At 46.5% G+C, this 25,540-nt stretch overlaps 1 protein-coding gene across 1 annotated transcript in view; it reads right to left on the bottom strand.

Moving 5' to 3' along the window:
* dnah9 (dynein, axonemal, heavy chain 9) overlaps positions 1-25,540 on the bottom strand; it is a 131,905-nt gene that overhangs the window by 68,469 nt on the left and 37,896 nt on the right. Inside the window, 14 exon segments of the mRNA XM_056296748.1 lie at positions 1,232-1,258; positions 1,260-1,375; positions 2,447-2,570; positions 2,985-3,147; positions 4,071-4,267; positions 5,225-5,386; positions 9,657-9,896; positions 11,757-11,859; positions 14,247-14,412; positions 14,590-14,797; positions 15,122-15,295; positions 16,115-16,289; positions 16,474-16,621; positions 17,221-17,329. Coding sequence (XP_056152723.1) covers positions 1,232-1,258; positions 1,260-1,375; positions 2,447-2,570; positions 2,985-3,147; positions 4,071-4,267; positions 5,225-5,386; positions 9,657-9,896; positions 11,757-11,859; positions 14,247-14,412; positions 14,590-14,797; positions 15,122-15,295; positions 16,115-16,289; positions 16,474-16,621; positions 17,221-17,329 — 2,112 coding nt within the window.

Raw genomic sequence — 25,540 nt, 5'->3', positions numbered from 1 at the left:
GCTAAGGTGGCGCCTTGTGTGACCTCGCAGTTGCATGGTGAATATTATACAGCTATCTTGGTCTTGGGGTATATGGAGGAGATAATAATGATTCTCCAGAAGGTGCCCTAGAGAGAGGAAATTAGAGAGTGAGGCAGAGAGAGAGAGAGAGAGAGATGAGAGAGAGAGAGAGAGAGAGAGAGAGAGAGAGAGAGAGAGAGAGAGAGAGAGAGAGAGAGAGAGAGAGAGAGAGAGAGAGAGAGCGCGAGGGAAGCAGAAAAGAGATGAGAGATAGAAAGAGAGAGAGCAAGACAGAAAAAAGGAGATGAGAGAGAGCAAGACAGAAAACAGGAGATGAGAGAGACAGAGCAAGACAGAAAAGAGGAGATGAGCGGGGAGAGCAAGACAGATGAGATGAGAGAGGGGAGAGAGAGAGAGAGGGAGGGAGGAACAGAGAGAAGACAGAAAACAGGAGGTGAGAGAGAGCAAGACAGAAAAGAGGAGATGAGGGACAGAGCAAGACAGAAAAGAGGAGATGAGAGAGAGAGCAAAACAGAGGAGATGAGAGAGAGAGAGAGAGAGAGAGAGAGAGAGAGAGAGAGAGAGAGAGAGAGAGAGAGAGAGAGAGAGAGAGAGAGAGAGAGAGAGAAGAGAGAGAGAGAGAGAGAGAGAGAGAGAAAGAGAAAGAGAAAGAGAGAGAGAGGGGGGGGGGTCCAGTCTTTCTCAGTGTTGCCCCAAGAGATTATTACCTCTCCTCATTTCCTCGCTCCTTAGCCCAAAGGAAACAAGGGCAGGGATCTTGGCACATTGGGGGAGTGGGGTTGGGGTGGATGGGGGATGGAGGGGACGGTTATACTATAACTATGACAGAAGGCATCTGTCCCTCCCTCCCCTGGATTGCATAACACTGACATGGATGAAATTATCTCCGGCTCGGCAGCGGGTTTTTTTTAACATTTATCGTTCATGGTGACGTCCACTGCCTCCCTTAAAACGTGACACGAGTTGTGCCAGATTCAACCCCAAAAAACAATGTCGTGAGGGAAATTGCTTGGAGAGAGGCATCGTCATCATCATCTCCATCATCATCAATTTGGGGTGTGAGGCTACATGCTATTTCAATGTTAACTCTTGAAAAGTTACGCTAAAAGAAAACAAAAAAAAAACCTTGCTTGTGGCAACGGTGGTGAGATTCGGGATTTGAAGAATACAGCTCTCTGTGCAGCGACATGTCATTGTTTCATCAACTGACCTTGAGTTGTCGGCGAACGCGATCGATTAAAGAACTTCCAACAGTTTTCCCGTGTGTCCATCAGGCCCACGCCGCGGACCTCTGTCCTCACGGCGGCGAGGATGTTCTCCACTTCGTCATCTGGGAAAAGGTCAGGTATTTCCCCTGGAAACAGTTTAACAATGACCACATCAACACCTGAGCAGAACACGGGGGGGGGGGGGGTTCATAGGGCGAGGGACCGATTTCCTCATCTTTTCCAAACAGGGATCCCGTGTGACTCTCACACCGAGTCCTACGGTGATCGGTGCACTGGAGGGTAAAATGCAGAGTACAGGGAGATGTTGTTCTTTTGATGCCTGTCACTAAGTCAGACTTGTACGACGCCTCGGCAGAATATTTCAGTCATATTAGGAATCCCACCTGAGATTGAAACTCTGACATCAAACCTCTCACGTTGCATTTAGGTGTAACAGCCTCACTGGAACGAGGACTGGCATTGGGGGAAATAGATATTTGACACATCCTGGAGATGTACCTGACAGCGCCGAGTCCATTTTTTTTTATTATTATTATTCTCAAAGTGGGAGGAAAATGTGTCTCAAGGACACAAGTTGCGGATTTGTTTGAAAAGAAAAAAGGTTTAATTGCGATGACATCCTGATGAGTGGTATAATAGGATACGGTTTACTATGGTTACAAAGTAGCACTATAGTACCCAGTTAGATTTCTTTTTCTTTTTCTTTTTTTTTGTGTCTTTTGTCCCCAACTGTACTTGGCCAACTACCCCACCCTTCCGAGCCATCCCGGTTGCTGCTCCACCACCTCTGTCGATCCGGGAGGGCTGCAGACTACCAGATGTCTCCTCCGATACATGTGGAGTCGCCAACGGCTTCTTTTCACCTGAGAGTCAGGAGTTTCGCCAGGGGGACGTCGTGCATGGGAGGATCACGCTGTTTCCTCCAGTTTCTCCTCCAACTGAACAGGCACCTTGACCAGAAGCGCTAAGTGCAGCAACCAGGACACACACCCACATCCGGCTTCCCACCCGCAGACATGGCCAATTGTGTCTGTAGGGACGCCCGACGCCAAGCCAGAGGTAACATGGGGATTCGAACCAGCGATCCCGTGTTGGTAGGCAATGAAATAGACCGCTACCCTACCCTGCCCCCCCCCCAGTTACAAATTCTGCAGGGTAATTTCCCTCTTGTAGTAATTATAATATTCTGTCTTCACCTGATGCCAGAAGATCGTTGACCAGAATGAGGAACTTCTCGTTGGCCACCTGGGCGTCAGTCATTAGGAGCACGGTGCCAACGTTCTTCACGCCGGCTTTGACATACAGAGACGCCAGGTCACTCTGGGTGAGAGAATGAGAGAGAGAGAGAGAGGGGGGGATGGGAAGGGAGCACGAGAGACATGAGACCGGGGTATCACAGTCATTATTTTGCCGTCTCACAACTCACGGATCTCGGTGAAGACGTGGCTCACCACATGTGTGTTTGCATGGGGGAAAAAAACATTGACAGCAGCTTTTATTTTCCTTGACTTCATTCCACGGGTCTCATTAAGCCAGTTTATCCTTCACTTGTCAAGACAATATTTCTTTTTTTGTTCACCATAATATTTCACATGGTGAAAATCTGCCGAAAGACTGTGTATCCCCACGGATAATCTCAGTACTCACAGAACAGCAAAACGTCTCGACTGAGTCGAAAACTGAATGTAAGACATCAGTTTGTATTTGTGCATGCTCTGAAATATTCCTTAAAACCTTGAGGTCCGGGATGCCGTAGCCTTTCCTCAAGGTGATCTGAAACACTTCCAGATTGGAGATAAAGGCAGCTAATCGGGTGAGACTCTGCTTGCCACTTCCACCCACGCCGACCAGGAGCGCATTTCCCTGTGGAGACTCCAGGATACGGTTTATACGGCAGCTAGATGAGGGACGGGAAGGGAAGGGGAGAGAGGGGAGAGGTAGGAAGGGTGGACAGAGGCAGAAATGGGTGGAAGAGATACTGTGTGAGGCAGGAGGTAGAGGCAGACATGCCAAGAGAGAGAGGTAAAGCTAGACTGATTCGCAGACAGCTGAAAATCACGCATACTAACACATGCCCACACACACACACACACACACACACACACACAGCTTGTACCAAATCTCAACATCTAGTGTGAATTTATGCTACCCTTTCAAGATGTATACTATGCATATTTTTTCACGTTTAATGGACGTAGACCAGGGTTGGGGTCAAGTGGATCATTCAACCTACCCAGAAAGTCCAATTTAAGTATATTCAGTAAAACCAAGCAGCGTTTTCATTAGGAACAAAATAACCCCATCGTCAACATAATATGATGTTTTCAAGCCTGAAGTATGCATTATTTGGTGTGCAAGGAGAATTTTGATGAACTGTAAAGTACAGTGCATTCATAGCCATAGGAGGTCGAAGGTCGGCATACGCTCGATGGTGTTTTAAGCCCCCAACGTACGCTTCAAGGCAGCGCTGCATGGAAGGCACTCCCCGCCCCCTACAGTTTCAGCCAATCACAGCACTGGCGCTAACCCTAACCCTAATCCTAACCAGTGCTGTGATTGGATGAAACTGTTGGGGGGGGAGTGCCTTCCATGCAGTGCTGCCTGGAAGAGTACATTGGGGGCTTAAAACACCATCGAAGTCGGCATAGACAAGGTATCCTGCTGTCAGAATAAAGATCCACTTTACGGGGGAGAAAGAACCATTTGGGTTGGTTGGCTACTGCCTTGTATTTGTCTCATTTTGCCTTTTAACTTGCATTGCAACACAATGGCTATGTCTAAATGTTTCCTGCGAGTTCACACTGGCCAAGTTCCACTTACATGTGAGCCATGGCATCCTCAAACAGCACCAGGTTGAGGGCAGCGTTGACCTCGTTGTATCTGTCCAGAACCTCTACGAGGGTTTTACTGAGGCTGTTCCAGGACTCCACGGCCATGTACCGGGTCTCCCCCAGCCCACAGGCAAAGTGGCAATACAGATTCATCTCCCTGGTCTGCTCCAGGGTCTCTTCTATATCCTGCAGAACACACACACACACACACACACACACACACACACGCATGCACAACCACACACACATTCCTGTAAGCATAATGCCAGTGTTTGGCCTAAACAGTCTGGACAGGAACACAGCTGAAAATCCTGCATGGTAGGTGACCTCGTTCATTTGCGCCCTGGCATTTAAAACGGTTTGCCCTTGAACATTTCAATGGAGCGCTTTTTTTTTTTTTTTTGGTCGTTGGCACCGCTATTCTCGGTTTTACCTTCCTGAAAGGATATTGGTGTGATAAAAGATGGATCTTTACAAAAGAATTTCAGTGATATTATGAAACTTTCACTGAACAGGGTACATTTTACCCACAGCTTACCCACCCTAGGGTACCCTCATACAAGCCCTGGCTGCTATCTGTCAAGGTTTGCTTGTTTACATGTAAAAATAGCAGGACAACATGGGCATATTGCTCCGTGGCACAGGGGCACATTGTCATAGGTTTACTGAGGTTGCCAGCTCTGAATAATTTATATTGTACCTCTGAGTTGTCTCACTTTTTCTTGTTCTTTCTCAATTTTTCTCCCTCTCTTTCTCTCTTCCTAGTGTACATGTACATGTATAGCTGTCAGATTCTCCATTGTGGCATGACTGGTGAGTACATGATAGACCCAGAGAGGCTAGTGAGGGAGCAGCAGACAGAAAACCATTAAAATGTTTTCCAATTTGCTGGGCTGATGGCGCAGACCCTGACAGCCAGACCCCATACCACTGATTAGTATTCTCCCTGCTCCTCCTTCCCCTCACCCTCCTCAACAACTTTCTTTTCTCCTCTCCTCCGCTTTGCTCTTTCTCTTCACTGTGCCGGCCACTGATGTCCAGGTCCAGACACTGAGCAAGCAGCCTTAATGATTTTTCCGCTTTTTTTTCAAGCCCTCCATCCCATTGCTCGTCTTCCTTGGCTGAACTTTGTAAAACTCGCACCTCGTAGAACTTTTTCACTGTGTCCTCCTGCAGCTTATCAAAGGCCTGAAAGTCGCGCTCCTCCACCAGCTTGTCCCGGTAGACCCTGTTGGACTCGTGTAGGTAGATTTTCAGCAGGTCCATGGGGCTTTTCAGACACTCCCTGGAACAGAAGAGGATGCCCTGGGCGGAGGGAAGGAAAGACAAGCAAACGCTGTTAGAGGGTGGCTTAAGAGGCTTAGAAAATAATGGCGATCACACGTAAAATGGCACAGCCTGCACAGCTGCAATGCTTGCTGCAAGTCTTTCCATCTTCACAACAAATATAAGTGTGCACAGAAATACTAAAATTTGGGAATTTACTGCATAGTCGTCTGAATATTTTTGAACCCTACAAACATATGGAGCTATTCTAACAAGCGGCAAATAGCTTGAGCCAAACCGGCGTATGAGATCAGTCTTTGAGCCGACGAACGCTCGGCCGATTGATGGATGATTAATGCGTCATCGGAGAGGACCTGTCTGACATGGTGGGTATACCACAGGCTGGATTGTGACGCAGCCGGCCATGATGCTGAATAATCTATAGGATGAGAAACAGCTTTTACCCAGGCAGTGTTTGTTCCCTCTACGCACAAACGGTCACCCGAGAGATGGAGGTTCAGGTTGCCAGATGTTGTGCGTCGCGGCTCTGCTACTTATTCTCATCAACAGCATCATCATCAGAGATAGAGCGTGCCGAATCAGATCCATCTCCATATTCGAGGTTGGCGGGAGTGATGCGAAAAATGTGTGACTTTTGTGTGTGTGTGTGTGTGTGTGTGTGTGTGTGTGTGTGTGCGTGTGTGTATGAGTGACTGTGTGTGTTTGTGTACACATACGGGTATGTGAACTTGACCATGTGTGCACCTGTATATGGATTCATTACTAAAGGGCCATTTAGTAATGTTTGAAGGTTCGGATGTCCAGGTAGCATAGTGGTCTATTCTGTTGCCTACCAACATGGGGATCGTCGGTTCGAAACCCCATGTTACCTCTGGCTTGGTCAGGTGTCCGTACAGACACCATTGGCGGTGTCTGCGGGTGGGAAGCTGAATGTGGGTATGTGTCCTGGTCGCTGCACTAGCGTCTCCTCTGGTCGGTCAGGGCACCGATTCAGGAGGAGGGGAAACTGGGGGGCATTGGCGTGATCCTCCCATGTGCTACATCCCCCTGGCGAAACTCGTAACTGTCAGGTGAAAAGAAGCAGCTGGTGACTCCACATGTATGGGAGGAGGCATGAGGTAGTCTGCGGCCCTCCCCAGATCGGCAGAGGGGGTGGAAGATTCAATCTGAGCCGGCTGGTTTTGACGGCCACTGTCCCGATCTCGAAATGTTACAATGTGCGCTCAAGTTTGCGTGCGCTCACATCTCATAATTTCGATTGGATGTCTCTTAATACATGTGTCAGTTTCTACTCCATTTCTCCGCTTAAGGCTTCAAATCGCAGCATCAAGTGTTTACTGTGGTGAAAAAGAAAAAAAAGGTGCCTGGGCTAAACATGGCACGATATGGCAGCTGTAGATATATTATCACACTCACGTCTTAACTGTTTATTATCGCAATAACATGCCGACAAAGTGAGAGGGAGAGAGAAGTTTCCTCTCCTTCTCTATGATCTACTCCGACAAACTATCTCATCCTCTCCGTCCCTGATCATCCTTTTGATTTGTTCGACTCGGAGGAGCAGGATTACAGCATCCTGGCTGTGGTTATGTCTGCCTGTCTGTCTGTCCATCTGCCGGTTCGCCTGCAGTGGGCTTAGTTTCCACCTAGTCTGACAGCTGCTCTGCGCCCCGAACGACGCCTCCCTTCTCTCGCTAACAAATGCACCCAGCTGACTCCCCAGAACACATCAGACAGATGCATCGTGCGATACGGTTAGGCCTCCGAGTCTCCCTTCACCGTAGTTCTCCTGTACTCTCTTCCCAACTCCCTCTCTCTCTCTCTCTCTCTCTGCATCCTCCTCTGTTGCTCAGCACATCTTCCTCCTTTCTCCCCTCCTTCTTGCTCTTGTGGGTTTGAGGAGCTCATTTAGGGTGACGTCGGGAAGACAGGCCTCTGATATGCCCGCTGGTCACAGCAAAGAATGAACAATGGCTAACTATCCGAAGGGAGAGTGGGGAGCGGAGAGCTAGCGCAGCTCTCTGACAACACTCCCAGTCGGATGCCAGACTGTTTGTCTTGTCCTATTACTTGGATTTGGCTACTGGAGCTCACTTAAGTCTAAGTAGAACATACGTACAGGATTTAACGATTGCCCGGCACTTGCAGGAAAGTGAGTGTGAGACTCGGGCCAACGGGGAGAGGGTTTCTTGTGTGTTTGTGAGAAAAAAAATCAGAGGAGGAGATGGAAAGACGGCGAGAAACACCGAGATAGAAAGACCGTAAGCGAGATAAGAGAGAAAGTCCCCACTTGTTATTCTAAGACCCTCCTCACCCTGGTGTTTTAACTCTGAAAAACAACAATGACGTGCTCATGAAGTTGTGACCTTGAGTTTTGTCTTCTTTTGTTCCTCTTCAAAACACTTTTGCGAGGAGCACGGCAAAGCTCACACTGAGCCTCCTGAGTTTGGCTTATTAGAGCTCGTGATAATGAGATGGTCGCCTTTGGCAAGATTCCCAGGTTCCAGGTTTTACAGACAGGGTGCATCATTAAAAGCAAGCCAATTATTTCAGCTGCAGTAAATCTGAAACAATTAGGGCTCTCTGTTTAAAAAGGAAAGCAAAATTGAAAGCAGAAATACGAAATGTCAGAGAATTAAACAGCAAGTGATGATCATTTCGGGCCACCGTTTCAGAAATTACAGAGCGCTCGCTGTCAGGTCGGATATTTTCCCTACTCTGAAAGTGCAAAACACAGAAGAAAGAAAAAAAAAAGAAATAGAGAGGCATGAGAATTAATGGCAGGACGCTGAGGGGCTCGTCTATCCTTGGGTGTCAAAGCCTAGGGGGCCGACTAAGTTAGGCTGAAAAACTTCAAATGATCTCCAGGCTATATGTAAGCCCCCATGTGGCAGACGCATTAGCGGGGAACAACATGGTGGGTTTTTGTTTTGTTTTTTTGGACACCAAACCCCTTATTCTAGCCTTTCGACGTCCAAGCGACGCTGGGCTGATCCCTTGGAACAAAGACGTCAACAAAACACAGCAAATAGGCTCGTTAAAGGCCGGCCTAAAAGAGCTGCAGTGGGGGTGGACCCTTTACAGCTGGGAGCCGGTGTCAGGTGTGATCAGGGGGTCTGCAAGGTAACTCAATGGGGTCATTAGGGCCGGGGCTTTGTGCTGGTAATTATACTTAATCGAGTTTCAAAGGCCAAAGACCACGGTCCCTCATCAGTCAAGGTTAAATGTGCAACGTACTCATTATAATTGCTAAAATCCAGCAGTGGTACAGGAACTAAGGCAAATAAAGACAGTTTAAAAGCCAATTCTTTGAGGGTCTGTAAATTTCTTTTTTCTTTTTTAATCTTGCACTTTTATGTATGTTTTCTTCACTTAGCATAATAGCGGAAAAAGAATCCTAGGATTTGCAGTTACTGAAATGGAATTATGGAAAATAAAGTTCCTATGGCTGAGTGGCTTAAAGCATTAATTATACACTGGAGTGTGTTAAATGAGAAACCGTGGAGGATTTTGACAGAAATATCACCCCTAAAAGTTTCTCCTCTGACAGCCTTCACACTCTTATATTCATTAAGATACACTAAATCAGTACTGAGACCCAAGGAGGCACAAATCCATTCTATTTTCCGTACCACTTACTGTATATCAGACTTATTCCGTTCAAGCCGACCTCTGGAATCAATAATCATTTAGATGAGAAATTAGTGACAGTGCCGTGACTCTTTACACTTTGGGAGAAGAGGTGCATATTAAACAATCGGGGCAAATCAAATCAAAACGTCAAACTAATCTTTTGAAACGAAAATTGAAATGATTTGTGATCCACTGAATCCTAACTTTTTCCAGCTAAATTCATGACATTGGGTTATCAAGGTTCCCTCCAGAGAGGCCATGCAATTCCCATTAATACACAGTGTGGTCACCTTTATAAATGTTTGGGCTGCAAAATGCAATTTGCATGCAAGAGATGAGAGCCTGATCACATGTTTATTTAAATTTATTTAATTTATTTAAATGTGACTCGTACCCTTGGTGCAATTCTGTAAAAACTGTGCGTGTATGTTCGCATGCATGTGTACGTGTGCATGTATGAGAGTTAGAGGATTTGTGAATGTAAGAGTTGGCAAAGTTACTTTGGTCCCTTTTTTGAATTACTGTTTTAATAAAGAGGCTCTAAAAGTCAAAGTCCTCTCCAAAAGTGGGCCCAGGAATATCAATATGCATGACTCCCCAAATATATATGTTCATTATACTCATTTGATGAAAAGAAAAATCAGTCATCCGTCACCTGGAATATGTTAGAGAGGTCCCGGAGGTTGAAGATGTAATGAAACTTTACTGCGGTGGGGAGGAAGCAGGCGGCGAGACGGTGATGGAGGGCCAGGGCTAACTGAACCAAGGTCAAGCAGCTTTTCTCCACCGCTGTGCTGAAGCCCCCTTTCCTCAGGTGCTGCGTTAGGATCGAGGTGTAGATGGTGATCAGGGCCTCAGCTCCGGGAAAAGACAGGGCAAAGACGGAGAAGTGCCGCTGTGGAGGCAGATGTGTGGTATTATCGTTCCACGATCATGAACATGTAAACTCTGGTCTACGTTTTTCAGTCATCTTTCACTTTGAAACAGAGATGCTAATTTTAACAGATGTTGCTGTCTGCAACCGAGGTTCAGAATGAACGTAGCACTATTTCACAATGCACAGAAAATTGATACCATTTTTTATTAGGGATGCACCAATATCTCTTTCATACTGCTGATACAAATTGAACGAATATGATTACGAGTATTAATCTTCAAGTATCGGCTGATACTGAGTCCTAATCCGATCTTGTTTTTTTTTTTAACACTGCAAACTTAAACCATTCGTTAGGGGTCAGTGAGCAAAGTAATTGAGACAAAATTAGTTTTCCTCTACTATTAAAGACTACATGTGCAAAAATAAACAACAAAGCAAGCCAATTTGTTTATTCATCACATGTTACTCATGGCTTCTGATTTTGATATACTTTATTAATCCCCGCGGGAAAAATTCTGCTCTGCATTTAACCCATCCTAGCAGTGTACCTAGGAGCAGTGGGCAGCCACCGTGCAGCACCCAGGGACCAACTCCAGTTCTTCTTTCCATTGCCTCGGTCAGGGAAACAGACAGGAGTATTAACCCTGACATGTATGTCTTTTTGATGGTGGGGGAAACCTGAGCACCCAGAGAAAACCCACCACAGACATGGGAAGAACATGCAAACTCCACACAGAGGATGACCTGGGATGACCTCCAAGGTTGGACAACCCCGGGGTTTGAACCCAGGACCTTCTTGCTGTGAGGCAACAGCACTAACCACTGGGCCACCGTGATCCCATTTTGGTATTGGATTGTAGTCTTGGGTAAAATCTCTGATGCTGACACTGCATTTTGGCCTGGTAGCAACCTTATGTCTGATATCAGTATTAGAATTGGTGCATCCCTATTGTTTATATTTTTCATTAAGTATCTTGGCAAAAAAATACACAATACAACACAGAAGAGGAAAAGAGCATGCGCTCATGTTTGACAAAAGGCATACTGCATTTTAAAAATAAAATTATACAGACCTTTAAAGTAGACCAAGAGCTGCCAATACCTTCTCTTAAAGTTCAAAAGTCAATTGAGTTTTAACCTGCTTTGAGAATATGCATATCAATGATGGAAAGCATTCACTAAATCATGTGTTGCCCTTGATCTTGTGGTTTGAATGTGTGGCTAAAAACATAATTGGAGCATCTGGGTAGCGTGGTGGTCTATTCCGTTGCCTACCAACATGGGGCTCGGCGGTTCAAATCCCCATGTTACTGTCGGCTTAGTCGGGCATCCCTACAGGCACAATCGGCCGTGTCTGTGGTTGGGAAGCTGGATGTGGGTATGAGTCCTGGTCGCTGCACTAGCGCCTCCTCTGGTCAGGGTGCCTGTTCAGGGGGGAGGGGGAACTGGGGGGAATAGCATGATCCTCCCACGTGCTACATCCCCCTGGTGAAACTCCCCACTGTCAGGTGAAAAGAAGCGGCTGGTGACTCCACATGTAACGGAGGAGGCATGTGGTAGTCTACAGCCCTCCCCGGATTAACAGAGAGGGTGGAGCAACGGTGACTAGGACAGCTCAGAAGAGTTGAGTAATTGGCCAGATACAATTGGGGAGAAAAAGGGAGAAAAAATCCAATAAACAAAAAAAATAACTAATATGGATACAAATGGAGGTGTCGCTCTGAGATGGAGTACACAGCCAAAGTTCACTGACACAGTGGGACTTGTATAGACCAAGGGTTAGGAGAGTGTGTGGGAGCTTCAGTAATTCAGTGCATAATCATTGGGCCAAGCGATAGGGTGAGTGCTTGTTGTATGTGTGTGGGGGAGGATGCATACCTGCAGTCTTGGGTTGATGGTGAAGCTGCCAGCGGTTGGGTTCATGCAGGACACATACTGCACATTGTGGACTTCCTTCAATAGCAGTTTACTTCGGTCATACCTGGATACATGCACACAAGCATATGCACGTACAGAAAATTGTGATCTTGCCACCCATAAGGAAACACACACACACAAACAAGCTCACACATGGAGGCAACCACACATGCTCTCCCAATGTGCTCATGCCAAAATGCACGCCTCAACTCTCACTTAAGCCAGCGTGGCTCAGTAACATCCTCCTTCCTCTCAATTTCATACCTGAAATCCTCCCAGCATATCTCTAATGGGCTGACCGTGTCTAAATCAGCCAGTATGTGACTACGGCAGTGGAACCATGCCCAGCCTGCCCTCAATGTCAGAAAGCTGAGCAAAATCCTTTTTAAGGAGAATCACACAGCCTTGCATCCATATTTGAGATTCATAAAATCTGTAACATATTGATACTAAGGTGAGCATCTCTTTGAATACTGAAACGAACAGGTTTTCAGCAGGAGGAAAGAAAGCATCTCACTGGAGATTTTCTATTTCTCCATCCCACTCTAGCCCATTCTCATACCATGGCGTCATATTGACGTTACTGACAAAGCATCAATATATGCCGTGCAAGGAACCACTTGGCATCTGTTTGGGTTAACCACTAGCTACTCTTAACCCTTACCTTAACCACTACCTAGCCTGTGTCATTCTTCTTTTTTCGGCTGTTCCCGTTAAGGGTTGCCACAGCAGATCATCAGTTTCCACCTCCTCCTGTCCTCTGCATCTTCCTGTCATGCCAGCCACCTCCATGATCTCCCTCACCAAATCCAAGAACCTCCTCTTTGGCCTCCCTCTTTTCCTCTTCCCTGGCAGCTCCATCTTCAGCATCCTTCTCCCAATATACCCAGCATCTCTCCTCCGCACATGTCCAAAGCATCTCAATCTCGCCTCTCTTGCTTTGTCTCCAAACCATCCAACCTGAGCTGTCCTCTAATATATTCCTCTAATATAATTGTTCCTAATCCTGTCCTTCGTCACTCCCAGCGAAAATCTTAGCATCTTCAACTCTGTCACCTCCAGCTCCGCCTCCTGTCTTTTTGTTAATGCCACTATCTCCAAACCATACAACATAGCTGGTCTCACAACCATCTTGTAAACCTTCCCTTTAACTCTTGCTGGTACCCTTCTGTTGCAAATCACTCCTGACACTCTTCTCCACCCACTCCACCCTGCCTTGCTCTCTCTTCTTCACCTCTCTTCCGCACTCACAATTACTTTAAACAGCTGACCCCAAGTACTTAAACTCATTCACCTTCTTCACCTCTACTCCTTGCATCTTCACCAGTCTGCTGTCTTCCCTCTTGTTCACGCATATGTATTTCATCTTGCTCCTACTGAAATTAATTTCTCTTTTCTCCGGTGCATACCTCCACCTCTCCAGGCTCTCATCAACATGCTCCCTACTCTCGCTACAGATCACAATGTCATCCGCGAACATCATAACATCATAGTCCACGGAGACTCCTGCCTGATCTCATCTGTCAATCTGTCTATCACCATTGCAAACAAGAAAAGGCTCAGCCCCACCTCCACCTTGAACCCATCCGTCATTCCAACCGCACACCTCACCGCTGTCACACTTCCCTCATACCTATCCTGCACCACTCTTACATACTTCTCTGCCACTCTGACTTCCTCATAAATATATCACACCTCCTCTCTCGGCACCCTGTCATATGCTTTCTCTAAATCCACCAAGACACAATGTAACTCCGTCTGACCTTCTTTAACATTCTCAAAGGAAACATGGCATCTGTGGCGCTCTTTCATGGCATGAAACCATACTGCTGCTCGCTAATCATCACCTCTCCTCTTAAACTAGCTTCCACTACTCCTTCCCATATCTTTATGCTGTGGCTGATCAACTTTACACCTCTGTAGTTTCTACAGTTCTGCACATCGCCCTTGTTCTTGAAAATCAGTACCAGTATGCTTCTTCTCCACTCCTCAGGCATCCTCTACTTTCCAAGATTGTGTTAAACAATCTAGTTAAAAACCCCACTGCCATCTCTCCTAAACACCTCCAAACAGCCAAAATTAGTAGTAGTAGTAGTAGTTATGTCTTTAAGCATGATCAATAATTCAGGTAAGAAATAGCGACAGGCATGGGTGCAAGTCCATGCATACTGGGATGGCATCCAGCGCTTTGCTTGTGCCCCCGTCCATAGGTTTAGTGGTTGTGTCAGGAAGGGCATCCGATGTAAAATTCTGCCAAATCATTATGCGGATTGACAAGACCACTCTTCATAGAAATGAATGCATAAAAAGATTCCAACAAAATGATGTGCTACAATCTCCGAGTTGCCGATGATGTCCACCACCTGACATCATGTATACTAAAAATGGTAGTGTGAGAAGCTGATCATGCTTGCTTGTATGTGAAAAAGCATGCAGGCGACAGAGCTTCACCAGTGGTTGTAGTCCATGTGCTGACGTATGAGTGTGTGGGGCTGGACAGTGCCATATGCGTCCAACTCTGGCATGTTCATGTCATCTATGAAGTAGACCAGTCGTCTGTTGCCTGGAGGTCCGTAGTTGCGCCCTGCTTTCTTTTCTAGAGGTTTCTCTAGAACCACTAAACAGAAAAAGAGGAATAGAGAACCAGGGAAGGTTGGGGAGGGTTAAAATGGTAGGAAGTAAATGAGATGGGTAACAAAGGGGTGAATGTTTACTGAACTGGATTAATACTATCTGATTGAAAGAATCAATGGTGGTGAGTGCAAACAAGCTGACACAGACACATAATGCCTACCTTGGAGCATAGCGGAGGTGGTGTAATAGTTAAAGGGGACATTTTTTATCATGTATTTCTCTGGGTGCAGGGATCCCAGTTTGTCCCAAAACAGAACAGATTTCCCAGTGCCTGCGTTCCCAACTAGCATGACCGGCCGACGGCGCTCCAGGAGCCGATCCATGAAGTATCGCACCCGAATGGTCTCTGCGGTGTGGACCAGACATGCCTGGGTGGGGAGCAACACACACACACACACACACACACACACACACACACACACACACACACACACACACACACACACACACACACACACACACACATCAAAACAAACAAAACTGCACAGTATATAACCACATTTTCATCGGTTGGAAATCTCTTATGTAATTATAATATATTTGCATTGATAGCATACTTTTGAGAATGCTGATTGAATAAGTGGCTGAGGTAAGAGGGAAAAGCCTCCTCATGTAATTAGGGAAGTTGCCCATATATAATTCCTAAAATAGCTGCCTATAGCATTGTTGGTCTCACATTAAATTTTTTGTACCTGAAGTGGCGTATCTGCATCCATTTCGAAGCTGGGTACCATTTTGGACCAGAGTTCAAACTTCTTTGTTTCCGGGTCGATGTAGTAATCAAACACGGTGCCCTGGGATGGGAACTTGATGGTTTTGAACTCCGTCAACCACCACTTACTGAACTCCACTCTGTAGTCCACCAGCTTAATACACACAGAGTACCCACAGAGAAAACACAGGGGGTACACGTCAATACGCCAAAATGACTTCCTCCCCACTTCCCTCCTTTATGGGTATAGATCTGTGCAGTTGATTTATACTGGTGTGAATACAAGCCAGGAGACAAGTAAATCACAACACAGTGATACACGCATAGCACTTGAGGGGTAAAAAATGAGAGATGGCAGGCCTATCTATCCATCTGTCTCATTCAGACAGTGAAGAAGCCTCATCACCTGCTGGCTGGCATTTCCTCGCCTTGCTCTATGCCTCTCTACCCCTGCACATCTGTCTCCTTTTCCCCCCCCCCACCCCACGACTAGCTCTCCAGTCAATAAAACCACTTAGCATTTAAATGCACCTGTGATGGGAAAATAAAGTAGAGTTCATTTGTACCAGAGGGAGAAGAGTTTCATCCCGTAACTTGGATGGACGAGCTTACTGTACAGCGCTAACTGGATTGCTTAGCAACTGCGAGCCCCACAGCTCTGCCGCTCATTTAAATTCAGCCGGCCTCTGTTGTTTAGGACTGCGCAGGGTCCACTTCATTTTCAGATGGAGATCTCCCTTTTTTGAAAACTGCGTTTTCTTTTTCTGAAAATAACTTTCAAATGACTTTTCACAAATAGATACAGAGCTGAGTAACGTAAGCACCAGCAAGGATTCGATAATACCGTGGAATACCCATAATGCAATTGAGTTATGGAAAAGAAATCAGCTATTTTAGTGGGTCTCAAGCCGTACTTCTATTTTCAATCCTCTCTCTATGCAGCCCACTTAGCAAGAACTTTGCATGTCCGTACCTGGTCCTGGAACATGGCTCCCCCGAAGGCCCAAATAGCAGCAAAGACAAAGTAGAGCTCATAGAGCTCCTTAGCACAGTCTGGTGGGGTGTTTTCAGGGGTCAGCAGACACTCCAGCAGGTAACACAACATCTGGACCATACTCTGTTCTGGAATAGGGATGATCATCTTAAACCTGAGCACGGAGAGACAGACCACAACTGAATGAATAAAGACTTATCAGACTTTTATTCAAGCATGACTGACCCTTGTTTTGATTCCTGCTCTTTTGCCTTTGATGCGGAAGAGAAGCACTGTATTTGAATATTAGATAGGAAGTTTATTGCCAGATCGAGGGGGGAGAACAACTCTCGCTTCACCTTGATCTCATGGTATCCAGGCAAGAGGGAATGTACTTGTCAAACAGAATTGTGAGGTTGGCCTTCTCTGATTGGACCTCCCTTCTGTCAATCCAGCTGGACACGGGGGGGTTCCAGCCAAGGTCTGCAGGGTTTATGTAAAGGATACCTGAAAAGAGAAATTGTCATTGCATAAGAGGAACGTTGATACACTGAGTCACTACAAATGATTACAACATTTTGACATTTTGATTTTCACCCAGTTTTTTCATGGTAATTTAGCATGCCCAATTGCCTCTTCTCCTGAGGCTCCACCATTGCATAACTGCACAGATTTCCATGTGCATCTTCTGATACAGAAGCCAGCCAACTGCTTCTTTTCACCTGCCAGCTGCAAATTTCCATGAAGGTAGATAAAACATGTGGGTGTTCGTGCTATTTCACCTAAATCTCTACACCCCACCTGAGGCTGTACAGGCAACCCATAACCTGTAGAAGTTATCAATTGCAATGGCAGGGCACATCACCCCCTGCAGGCTTCAAAAGGCTTCTGCTCAAGTGCCCCATGTTTATAGCATTCAAGTATATATATATATATATATATATATATATATATATATATATATGTGTGTGTGTGTGTGTGTGTGTGTGTGTGTGTGTGTGTGTGTGTGTGTGTGTGTGTGTGTGTGTAACAATGTCCGAATATAGACGAGCAAACAAATAAAAGGATGGGATGGAGGAAGAGAAGAAGAGAAAGGATGAACATGCCTGCTCTCGACACAGTGGCAGGTGTAGCTGTGCGAAGGTGGCTGATTTCGAAGACCAGTCTCATCGTATGGTTCAGGGTGATACGTTCATTACTAGCAAGGGTCAGAACCTACCAGGGACAGATAGAAGGTTTACGTTGGGAAACAAAAGCATAACTTTAGGATAAGAGAAAGCAATGGTAAAAAGGAATGTATTGATTCTTGCTGATGAGCTACGAATTTCAAACCAAGTGAGATGGAGACACAACACCCCACTGTAAAATGGGAATGTTTGAAGTGCCTTACAAATATTTTTGAAAGATTGTCTTGATTTGACTGAAAGAGATGAGATTGTCTGCATGTGTGAAATGCAACATGCAGAATAACCTGATCATAAACCAGTAAAAGTATTATTCTGACTTTATAAAGTCATGCGAATGGCCTTATCTGATCATCGTTATTGGGGTAACATTAAAATCAGGGTAAACATTATCCAATTACAACCTAGATTTTGCGCGTTCTTGTGATTTATTGACGCATATAAATAGCTTGTTCCCTCATCTAGAAGTCACTTGGTTTTTTGACTGGGTTTTTTGCTCGATGCCTGAAATAAGGTCTGTGTTTAACGCAAGCTGAAGAAATTTTCACGTTTTGTTCTATGACATAAAATACGTCAGTAAATACCCCACTCGTGAATTTTGAAGTTTGTATGTGTCTTAAAAAGGCAGTTACTAACAAGGGTTACAACAAGTTAGTAACAAGAGTTGCTAACAGCAAAAAGGACACGCATGTTAGGGTTAATACTCCTGTCTGTGCCCCTGACCAAGGCAATAGGTCTGCCCCCTAAGCTAATGTCTAGCCCATGCAGACCGGCAATTCCGATAACATCGAGGGCAGTCTGGTGGCGGCCTTGCCTGGCGTTGACTGTGTTTTTGGTGTCGTCGTGTGGAGCGTGGGGAGGTGTGTCGAGGGTGTCTGGCTGGGAGAGCTGGCGTTGGATTGGCTGGGGCAGCCTGGTCTGCTGCGTCTGGTGGGCCAAAGGACCACGGCCCTGCCCAGAGGTGTGCCAGAAGAGGAAGCACCGAGGGCAACAGGACACGGAAGCGGGGCAGGCTAAGCTAACTGCTAGCCCATGCAGACCATTGTCACGGCACCGGCAGTTCCAACAGTCATCCTGGCTGGCGTTCGCTCTCTTGGACAGTGAATTGTTTTTTTGTTTTTTTTTGGGGGGGGGGGTTGGGATATGTGTTTTTGTAGGGTTTTTTTTTTTTTTTGGATGTGTTCTTGTAGTTAGGATATGTTTTTTTCTTTGTGTTGCACTGCTGTGGTTTGGGGAAAACGATATGAAATGAAAAGACAAATAAATGTTCCTGATCCCTGAGTTGGTCCCCGGGTGCTGCACGACGGCTGCCTACTGCTCCTAGCTACACAGCTAGGATGGGTTAAATGCAGAGAGTACATTTCATTTGTATGTAGCTATGTGCGTAACAGAGATAAGAATTAGTACATGTTATAAACTTGTTGAAGTTCGGCAAAATATATTAAGTTGTTGTTCTTTATATATTGAGTTTCTCTTGTATTCCCCTTATTAAATAGCGTCAGCTCAGCTCCAGCCCTATCCATAAGAGACATGTAACCAAATGTTAGCTAGCGGGGAACAATGGCAGCCATTACACGCCTCACTAACTTGAGTGAACGTTTAATCTATCGTGAAGTTTATCAAAGAAACACACACAAAAAAGAGTATAGCATGGAAAATTTTGTGCAAGCATTTATATTGTAGCGGATTCGGGGGACAACGCTACCACAGAAGTTGCCGCGGCCGGGAAGCCAACCCGTGTCGCCCGCACCGCAGGAGACATCGCTAACCGCTCGACTAAAGGCTCCGACTCGCCAGCCAGCGGCCAGCGTGTCTTCTTATCCATGCACGTTACAATATATATATATACAATACAATACAATACAATACTATATATATATATATATATATATATATATATATATATATATATATATATATATATATATATATATATATATATATATATATATATATATATCAATTGGCAATTGATATATATATATCAATTGCCGTAGCTGGACTGCACATTTAGCAAATTTATAACACTTGTTTAGAACAACTTACCAACTCTGTCGCCGTCGCGTGACGAAGTGCGTTATGTTATGGCCACAGCCGTCACCACTAGGAGGTGCTATGTGAAAGATGCCAGGTTTGAATATGGGGAGTACAAGAGAAACTCAACATAGAGAACAACAACTTAATATATTTTGCCGAACTTCAACAAGTTTATAACATGTAATTCTTATCTCTGTTACATGTACAAAATTACTAATGTAAACTACTAATAAGACCCACTGGCCGATCAGCGGGAGGGTCTGACCTTTTAGTCGAGCGGTTAGTGATGTCGCCTTGTGGTGCAGTACACCCCGTGTCGAATCCAGTACCGGGCGAGAGATTAGCTCGGTTACACTAATAAAGAGTGTTCTGTTCTATTCCAGAGGCTAAATGAGACTACAGAGGTTGTCGAGGACATTAAAGGTCACCACGCCGAACACGGACACTCATCTACTCACAAGTCCGCCTTTACAGCTTCTGGTTGGGTTATCACTCGCGCTCTTGCAAACTAATCTAACTCAATCTTTCCAACTTGTAGATTTGGAAATATAACCGGTTATTTTCTTGCCGGGTGCGGGATTCGATACGGGGTGTACTGCGCCACAAGGCGACATCACTAACCGCTCGGCTAAAGGGCTAGACCCGTTAGCTAGGGGCTAACGTGTCTTATTAGTAGTTTACACTAAGCAATTTTTTTTTGTTTTGCTCTGCACCGGGATGCGACCACAAGTCGTCGGATGAAAGTTGCTCGTTTTATCGTTTCCCAGTGGATGTTGCCCAGTGGAGACTCTGGGATCGTGCCATAAGGTAAGCTCACTGTACGTGTACTGGTATGCTCTGTCATGTCCATCTACCTCAGGCATGTACGTATGTAAGTAATCTGCTAACATTTATTTCAGCATCTCTGATATATTCTCTGCACCATTATTGTACTTTATCGCCCCTTACTTTGCCTGTATATAGTCAATCCTTGTGTATATATCAGAAGACGCTGTGTTGTAGTGTTGTTATTCTATGTTAAGTACACTGAGAGAGCCACGAAACCGGAGTCAAATTCCATGTACATATGTGCAAACCAACATGGCCAATAAACATGATTCTGATTCCTTCACCCAATATACCCAGCATCGCTCCTCCACACATGTCCAAGCCATTTCAAACTTGGCTCTTGCTTTGTCTCCAAAACGTCCAACCCAAGCTGTTCCTGTAATTCACTCGTTCCTAACCCTGTCCTTCTCCGTCATCCCCAGTGAAAATCTTAGCATCTTCAACTCTGCCACCTCCAGCCCCACCTCCTGTCTTTTCATCGGTGCCACCTTCTCCAAACCATACAACATAGCTGGTCTCACTACCATCTTATAAACCTTCCCTTTAACTCTCGCTGATACCCTTGTGTTGCAAATCCCTCCTGACACTCTTCTCCACCCACTCCACCCTGCCTGCACTCTCTTCTTCATCTCTCTTCTGCTCTTTCTTCTGTTACTTTGAACAGCTGACCCCAAGTATTTAAACTCATCCACCTTCGTCACCTCTACTGCTTGCATCCTCGCCATTTCGCTGTCCTCCCTTTCGTTCACACGTATGTATACTATTTACTTGTTCTGTAGATAGTTTTGCATGTATATATAGTTATGTAAAACTGTTACAAAACTATATACATGCAAAACTATTTACAGAACAAGTTCACTGCAGTGCCAGCTTTGGAAGCATGTGGGTCTTGAGAAAGTCCTCCAGAGCCAACAGGTTTGACTGCTAATTGTAATCTCGGGCTATGGGGATAGTGACGCTCTCTTTTGTAGTCCAGACCACAAAGTAGCAGTTCTGTCTTGCAGTAAGGTGAAGCTGCCCCTGTACTTGGTGCCAGTAAGGATGGTCCTCATGCAGGCTGTAACTACCCCCTTCCTTACTGACACAAAAGCCCTTAATTTGCAATGCTTCAGTAATTGTCATTTCCCTGGCATCATAAGGAAATTTCACCTACAGCATTGTGGAAGACCCCACCAGACCATCTGGAGATGCTCATAACAATCAAGATGGAGAAGCCTGATTTCTGGACTGGCATCTGTGTTGCAGTGGTGAATGCCCTGATGCCCTCACTCTCATTCACAGTCACCTGCTCCATCCATCCATTATACAAACCATTTATCCTGCTCTCAGGGTCGCGGGGATGCTGGAGCCTATCCCAGCAGTCATTGGGCGGCAGTCCCCCACTATACAGACAAAATACCATCCAGTGCTTTCTGCTGTCCCAGCATTCTGGCAAGAATTGAAGCAGTCACATGCTTTGATTTAAGGACAGCTCCAAAGGTGCTGGCAGTCAGCCTCCCTCTCGTAAACAAATGTCAGTTTGGGTTGGTGCACTAGCCAGTTATTGCCACCTGAATGGCCCTCTGTTGTGCCTCTGACAAGGCCATGCTGCCCAGAATAGCCTCAGGTCCCGGATGCCCACAGACTCCACAATTTTAGGAATAGAAAGCGTTGTCAAGGTGTATGGTTCCTCTTCTGGCTCAGGTAAGAGAAGCCAAGATATTCCTAAGAAACTGCTGCTGAGGTTATCCCTCAGCCAGTTGCAATCGTCAGCAGTTGGCACTCTTGTCAGCGGGTTAGAGTGCTTACCCGGAGGGGGGAACAGCTCTTCCACTGAGTGTGTCCTCTTAGCTGCCTTTGGCTTCTTCCAGTTGGTGTCTGTGGAGCTGAAATTGCTGATAACAAAGATGGCAATGCAGCTGCATGGCTGCATTTGTATTCTCCACATGGGCATTCACAATGTGTAGAGAGAATACCCTCCACCTGTAGCCAGTTAGTTTAGAATTAATTTTAATAAATCTATTTTATGTGTGTGTGTGTGTGTGTGTGTGCGTGTAATTGGGTGTTTTTTTTACATTTGAAGATCTTAATTGTACAGTGTTTGCTGTTGTTTTTAAAATCTACTTATGGGATTATGCAAACATAAACATGACACTGGACAGATCAGGTGAGGACACCGTTTGTTGCTCTCTTTAAATTCTTATATAGCAAAGCTGAACAAAGTAGTTAAATATATGAAAAATCGTAAGGTGATTATTTTTGAGTATGCGGTTATATTTATATAATGTTAATAACAGACCAGTACACTAGTCTATAATGATAATTATATAACACTAATATGAATTAATACATTATATGCCCCCCTCGCACTAACTTCACCCATAAGCACTCGATAGAACTTATCCCTCATGCTAGCCCTGATAGCACTGCTCTATGTCCTGACTGGTAGTGGTTCCCGCCCCTATCTACACTTTTCTGGTTCTTTGATAAAGAATGTGAGACTGGCAATTGACACAGCCATGACCACTAGCTAGATCAGGTCTCGCTAAGAGGAAAGGCTTTTATAGAAGAGGTAAGCGTGCGAAATCAAATTGCAAGTTGGAAGCTTAGTGGTGGTGATGTGGTGTAGTTCGTTTATAGCCTGTTAGCTTTTTACTTATGGCGATTGCATTTACGGTTCACAATTCATGAAAAGTGGGGTTCGTTTGTGAAGATTATCCTGCTGAACAAAACATGTAAGTATCATAAACTTTTGTTTGCCACAGAGTTTATTTTCTGCCGTAATCAAAAATCCAATGGAAAAATGGGGCAACCACAAGAACCGCTGCAGCCGGGATGCGAACCCGTGTCTCTCATTCCGCAAGGGATAACGTTAATCAGTCGACTAAAGGACCCCACCCGTTGGCCAAGGACCACCGTGTCGACTAATCCATGCACGTTACACCACCCCCCTCCTTCGGGAAGCCGCGTCCCCGCGCTTCAGCATATCAGCTCCCTCACACCTCAGGGCGCACGCGCTTCCCATGACATCACGCTCTCACCATCCCACTTCTGACACCAATGTAGCAAATTCGGGGGGCAACCACAGGAACTGCCGCGGCCGGGACGCGAACCTGTATCGCCGCACCGCGGGAGACATCGCTAACCGCTCATCCTTTAGTCAACTGATTAACGTTGTCGCTTGCGGTGTGGGAGCCACGGGTTCGCGTCCCGGCTGTGGCGACGGTCTCCCAGACTGCCCCCCGAATTCGCTACATTGGTGTCATAAGTGGGATGGTGAGACCGTGAGGTCATCGGAAGCGCGTGCGCCCAGAGGCGTGAGGGAGCTGATATGCTGAAGCGCGGGGACGCGCTTCCCGAAGGAGGGGGGTAGTGTAACGTGCATGGATAAGTAGACATATTGGTCCTTGATTAACTGGTCAACCGTTCAGTCGAGCGGTTAGCGATGTCTCCGGCGGTGTGGGCGATACGGGTTCGCCTGCCGGCCGCGGCAGTTCCTGTGGTTGCCCCCCGAATTTGCTACATTGGTGTCATAAGTGGATTGGTGAGGTCATCAGAAGCGCGTGCACCCAGAGGCATGAAGAAGCTGATATTCTGAAGCGTGGGAACGCGCTTCCTGAAGGAGGGGGTTAATGTAGCATGCAAGGATAAGTAGACACGTTGGTCCTCGACTAACGGGTCGGACCCTTTAGTCGACTGGTTAATGTTGTCGCTTGCGGAGTGGGAGACACAGGTTCGCGTCCCGGCTGTGGCGACGGTCTCCCAGACTGCCCCCTAAATTCGCTACATTGGTGTCACTACCCCCCTCCTTCGGGAAGCGCGTCCCCGTGCTTCAGTATATCAGCTCCCTCACGCTTCTGGGCGCACGTGCTTCCGACTTCACGGTCTCACCATCCCACTTACGACACCAATGTAGCGAATTCAGGGGGCAGTCTGGGAGACCGTCGCCACAGCCGGGACGCGAACCCGTGGCTCCCACACCGCAGGCGACAACGTTAACCAGGACCTTTAGTCGAGCGGTTAGCGATGTCTCCCGTGGTACGGGTTCGCGTCCCGGCCGCGGCGGTTCCCGGGCTGCTCCCCTAATTCGCTGCATTGGTGTCAGAAGTGGGATGGTGAGACCGTGAGGTCATGGGAAGCGCGTGCGCCCAGAGGCGTAAGGGAGTTGATATGCTGAAGCGCGGGGACGCGCTTCCCAAAGGAGGAGGGGTAGTGTAACGTGCATGGATAAGTAGACACGTTGGTCCTTAACTAACGGATCGGACCCTTTAGTCGACTGGTTAATGTTGTCGCTTGCAGAGTAGGAGACACGGGTTCGCGTCCCGGCTGTGGCGACGGTCTCCCAGACTGTCCCCCGAATTCGTAACATAAATATATTGTGACGTGGTCAAATAATGGACTTCTCAGCAAACCTTTCAGAGTTAACAAGCAAGATTTAATAACCGCAAGCCAAGCTAGTCATAACAGACACAAGCTTGTATTGGTCTCAGCCTAATGCTTTTCTTGGCCACAGAAGCGACCCTATCTATTTGCCTACTCTTTACCCTCATGGTGGGAAATAGCATGTTATCTAATACAACTTGTCTCATAACGTCCCCATTACCTTCCACCACATCCCCGCTATCAGTAACAGATATGCCCGTTTTTAACATGTTCAATATCCCACAACATAACCAAAACATCGACACTTCAGTTGCATCGTGGGTAATATGCAAATGAACTTGGAGCAGGAACACTCTAGTAGAATTCGCCACAATATATATATGTGTGTGTGTGTATATTGTAGCGAATTCGTGGAACAACGCAACCACAGGAACTGCCGCGGCCGGGAAGCGAACCTGTATCGCCCGCACCGCAGGAGACGTCGCTAACCGCTTGACTAAAGGGTCAGACTCGCCAGCCAGCGGCCAGTGTGTCTACTTATCCATGTACGTTACACTACCTCCCTCCTTCGGGAAGCGCGTCCCCGCGCTTAAGCATATCAGCTGCTTTACGCCTCAGGGCGCCTACGCTTCCGATGGCCTTACGGTCGCTCCATCCCACTTCTGACACCAATGTAGCGAATTCGGGGGACAACGCAACCACAGGAGCTGCCGCGGCCGGGAAGCGAACCCGTATCGCCCGCACCGCAGGAGACATCGCTAACCGCTCGACTAAAGGGTCAGACCCGCAAGTCAGCGGCCAGCGTGTCTTCTTATCCATGCACGTTACAATATATATCCATGTGTGTTACACTACCCCCCCCCCTTCGCAAAGTGCCTCCCCGCGTTTCAGCATATCAGCTCCCTCACGCCTATGGGCGCACGCGCTTCCGATGGCCTCACAGTCGCACATCCCACTTCTGACACCAATGTAGCGAATTTGAGGGGGGGGGGGGCACAGCCGGGAACCGCCGCAG

Source organism: Lampris incognitus, chromosome 17 (assembly GCF_029633865.1).
Source record: "Lampris incognitus isolate fLamInc1 chromosome 17, fLamInc1.hap2, whole genome shotgun sequence".
Taxonomy (NCBI): Eukaryota; Metazoa; Chordata; class Actinopteri; order Lampriformes; family Lampridae; genus Lampris; species Lampris incognitus.
This window is presented reverse-complemented; position numbering and strand designations above follow the sequence as displayed.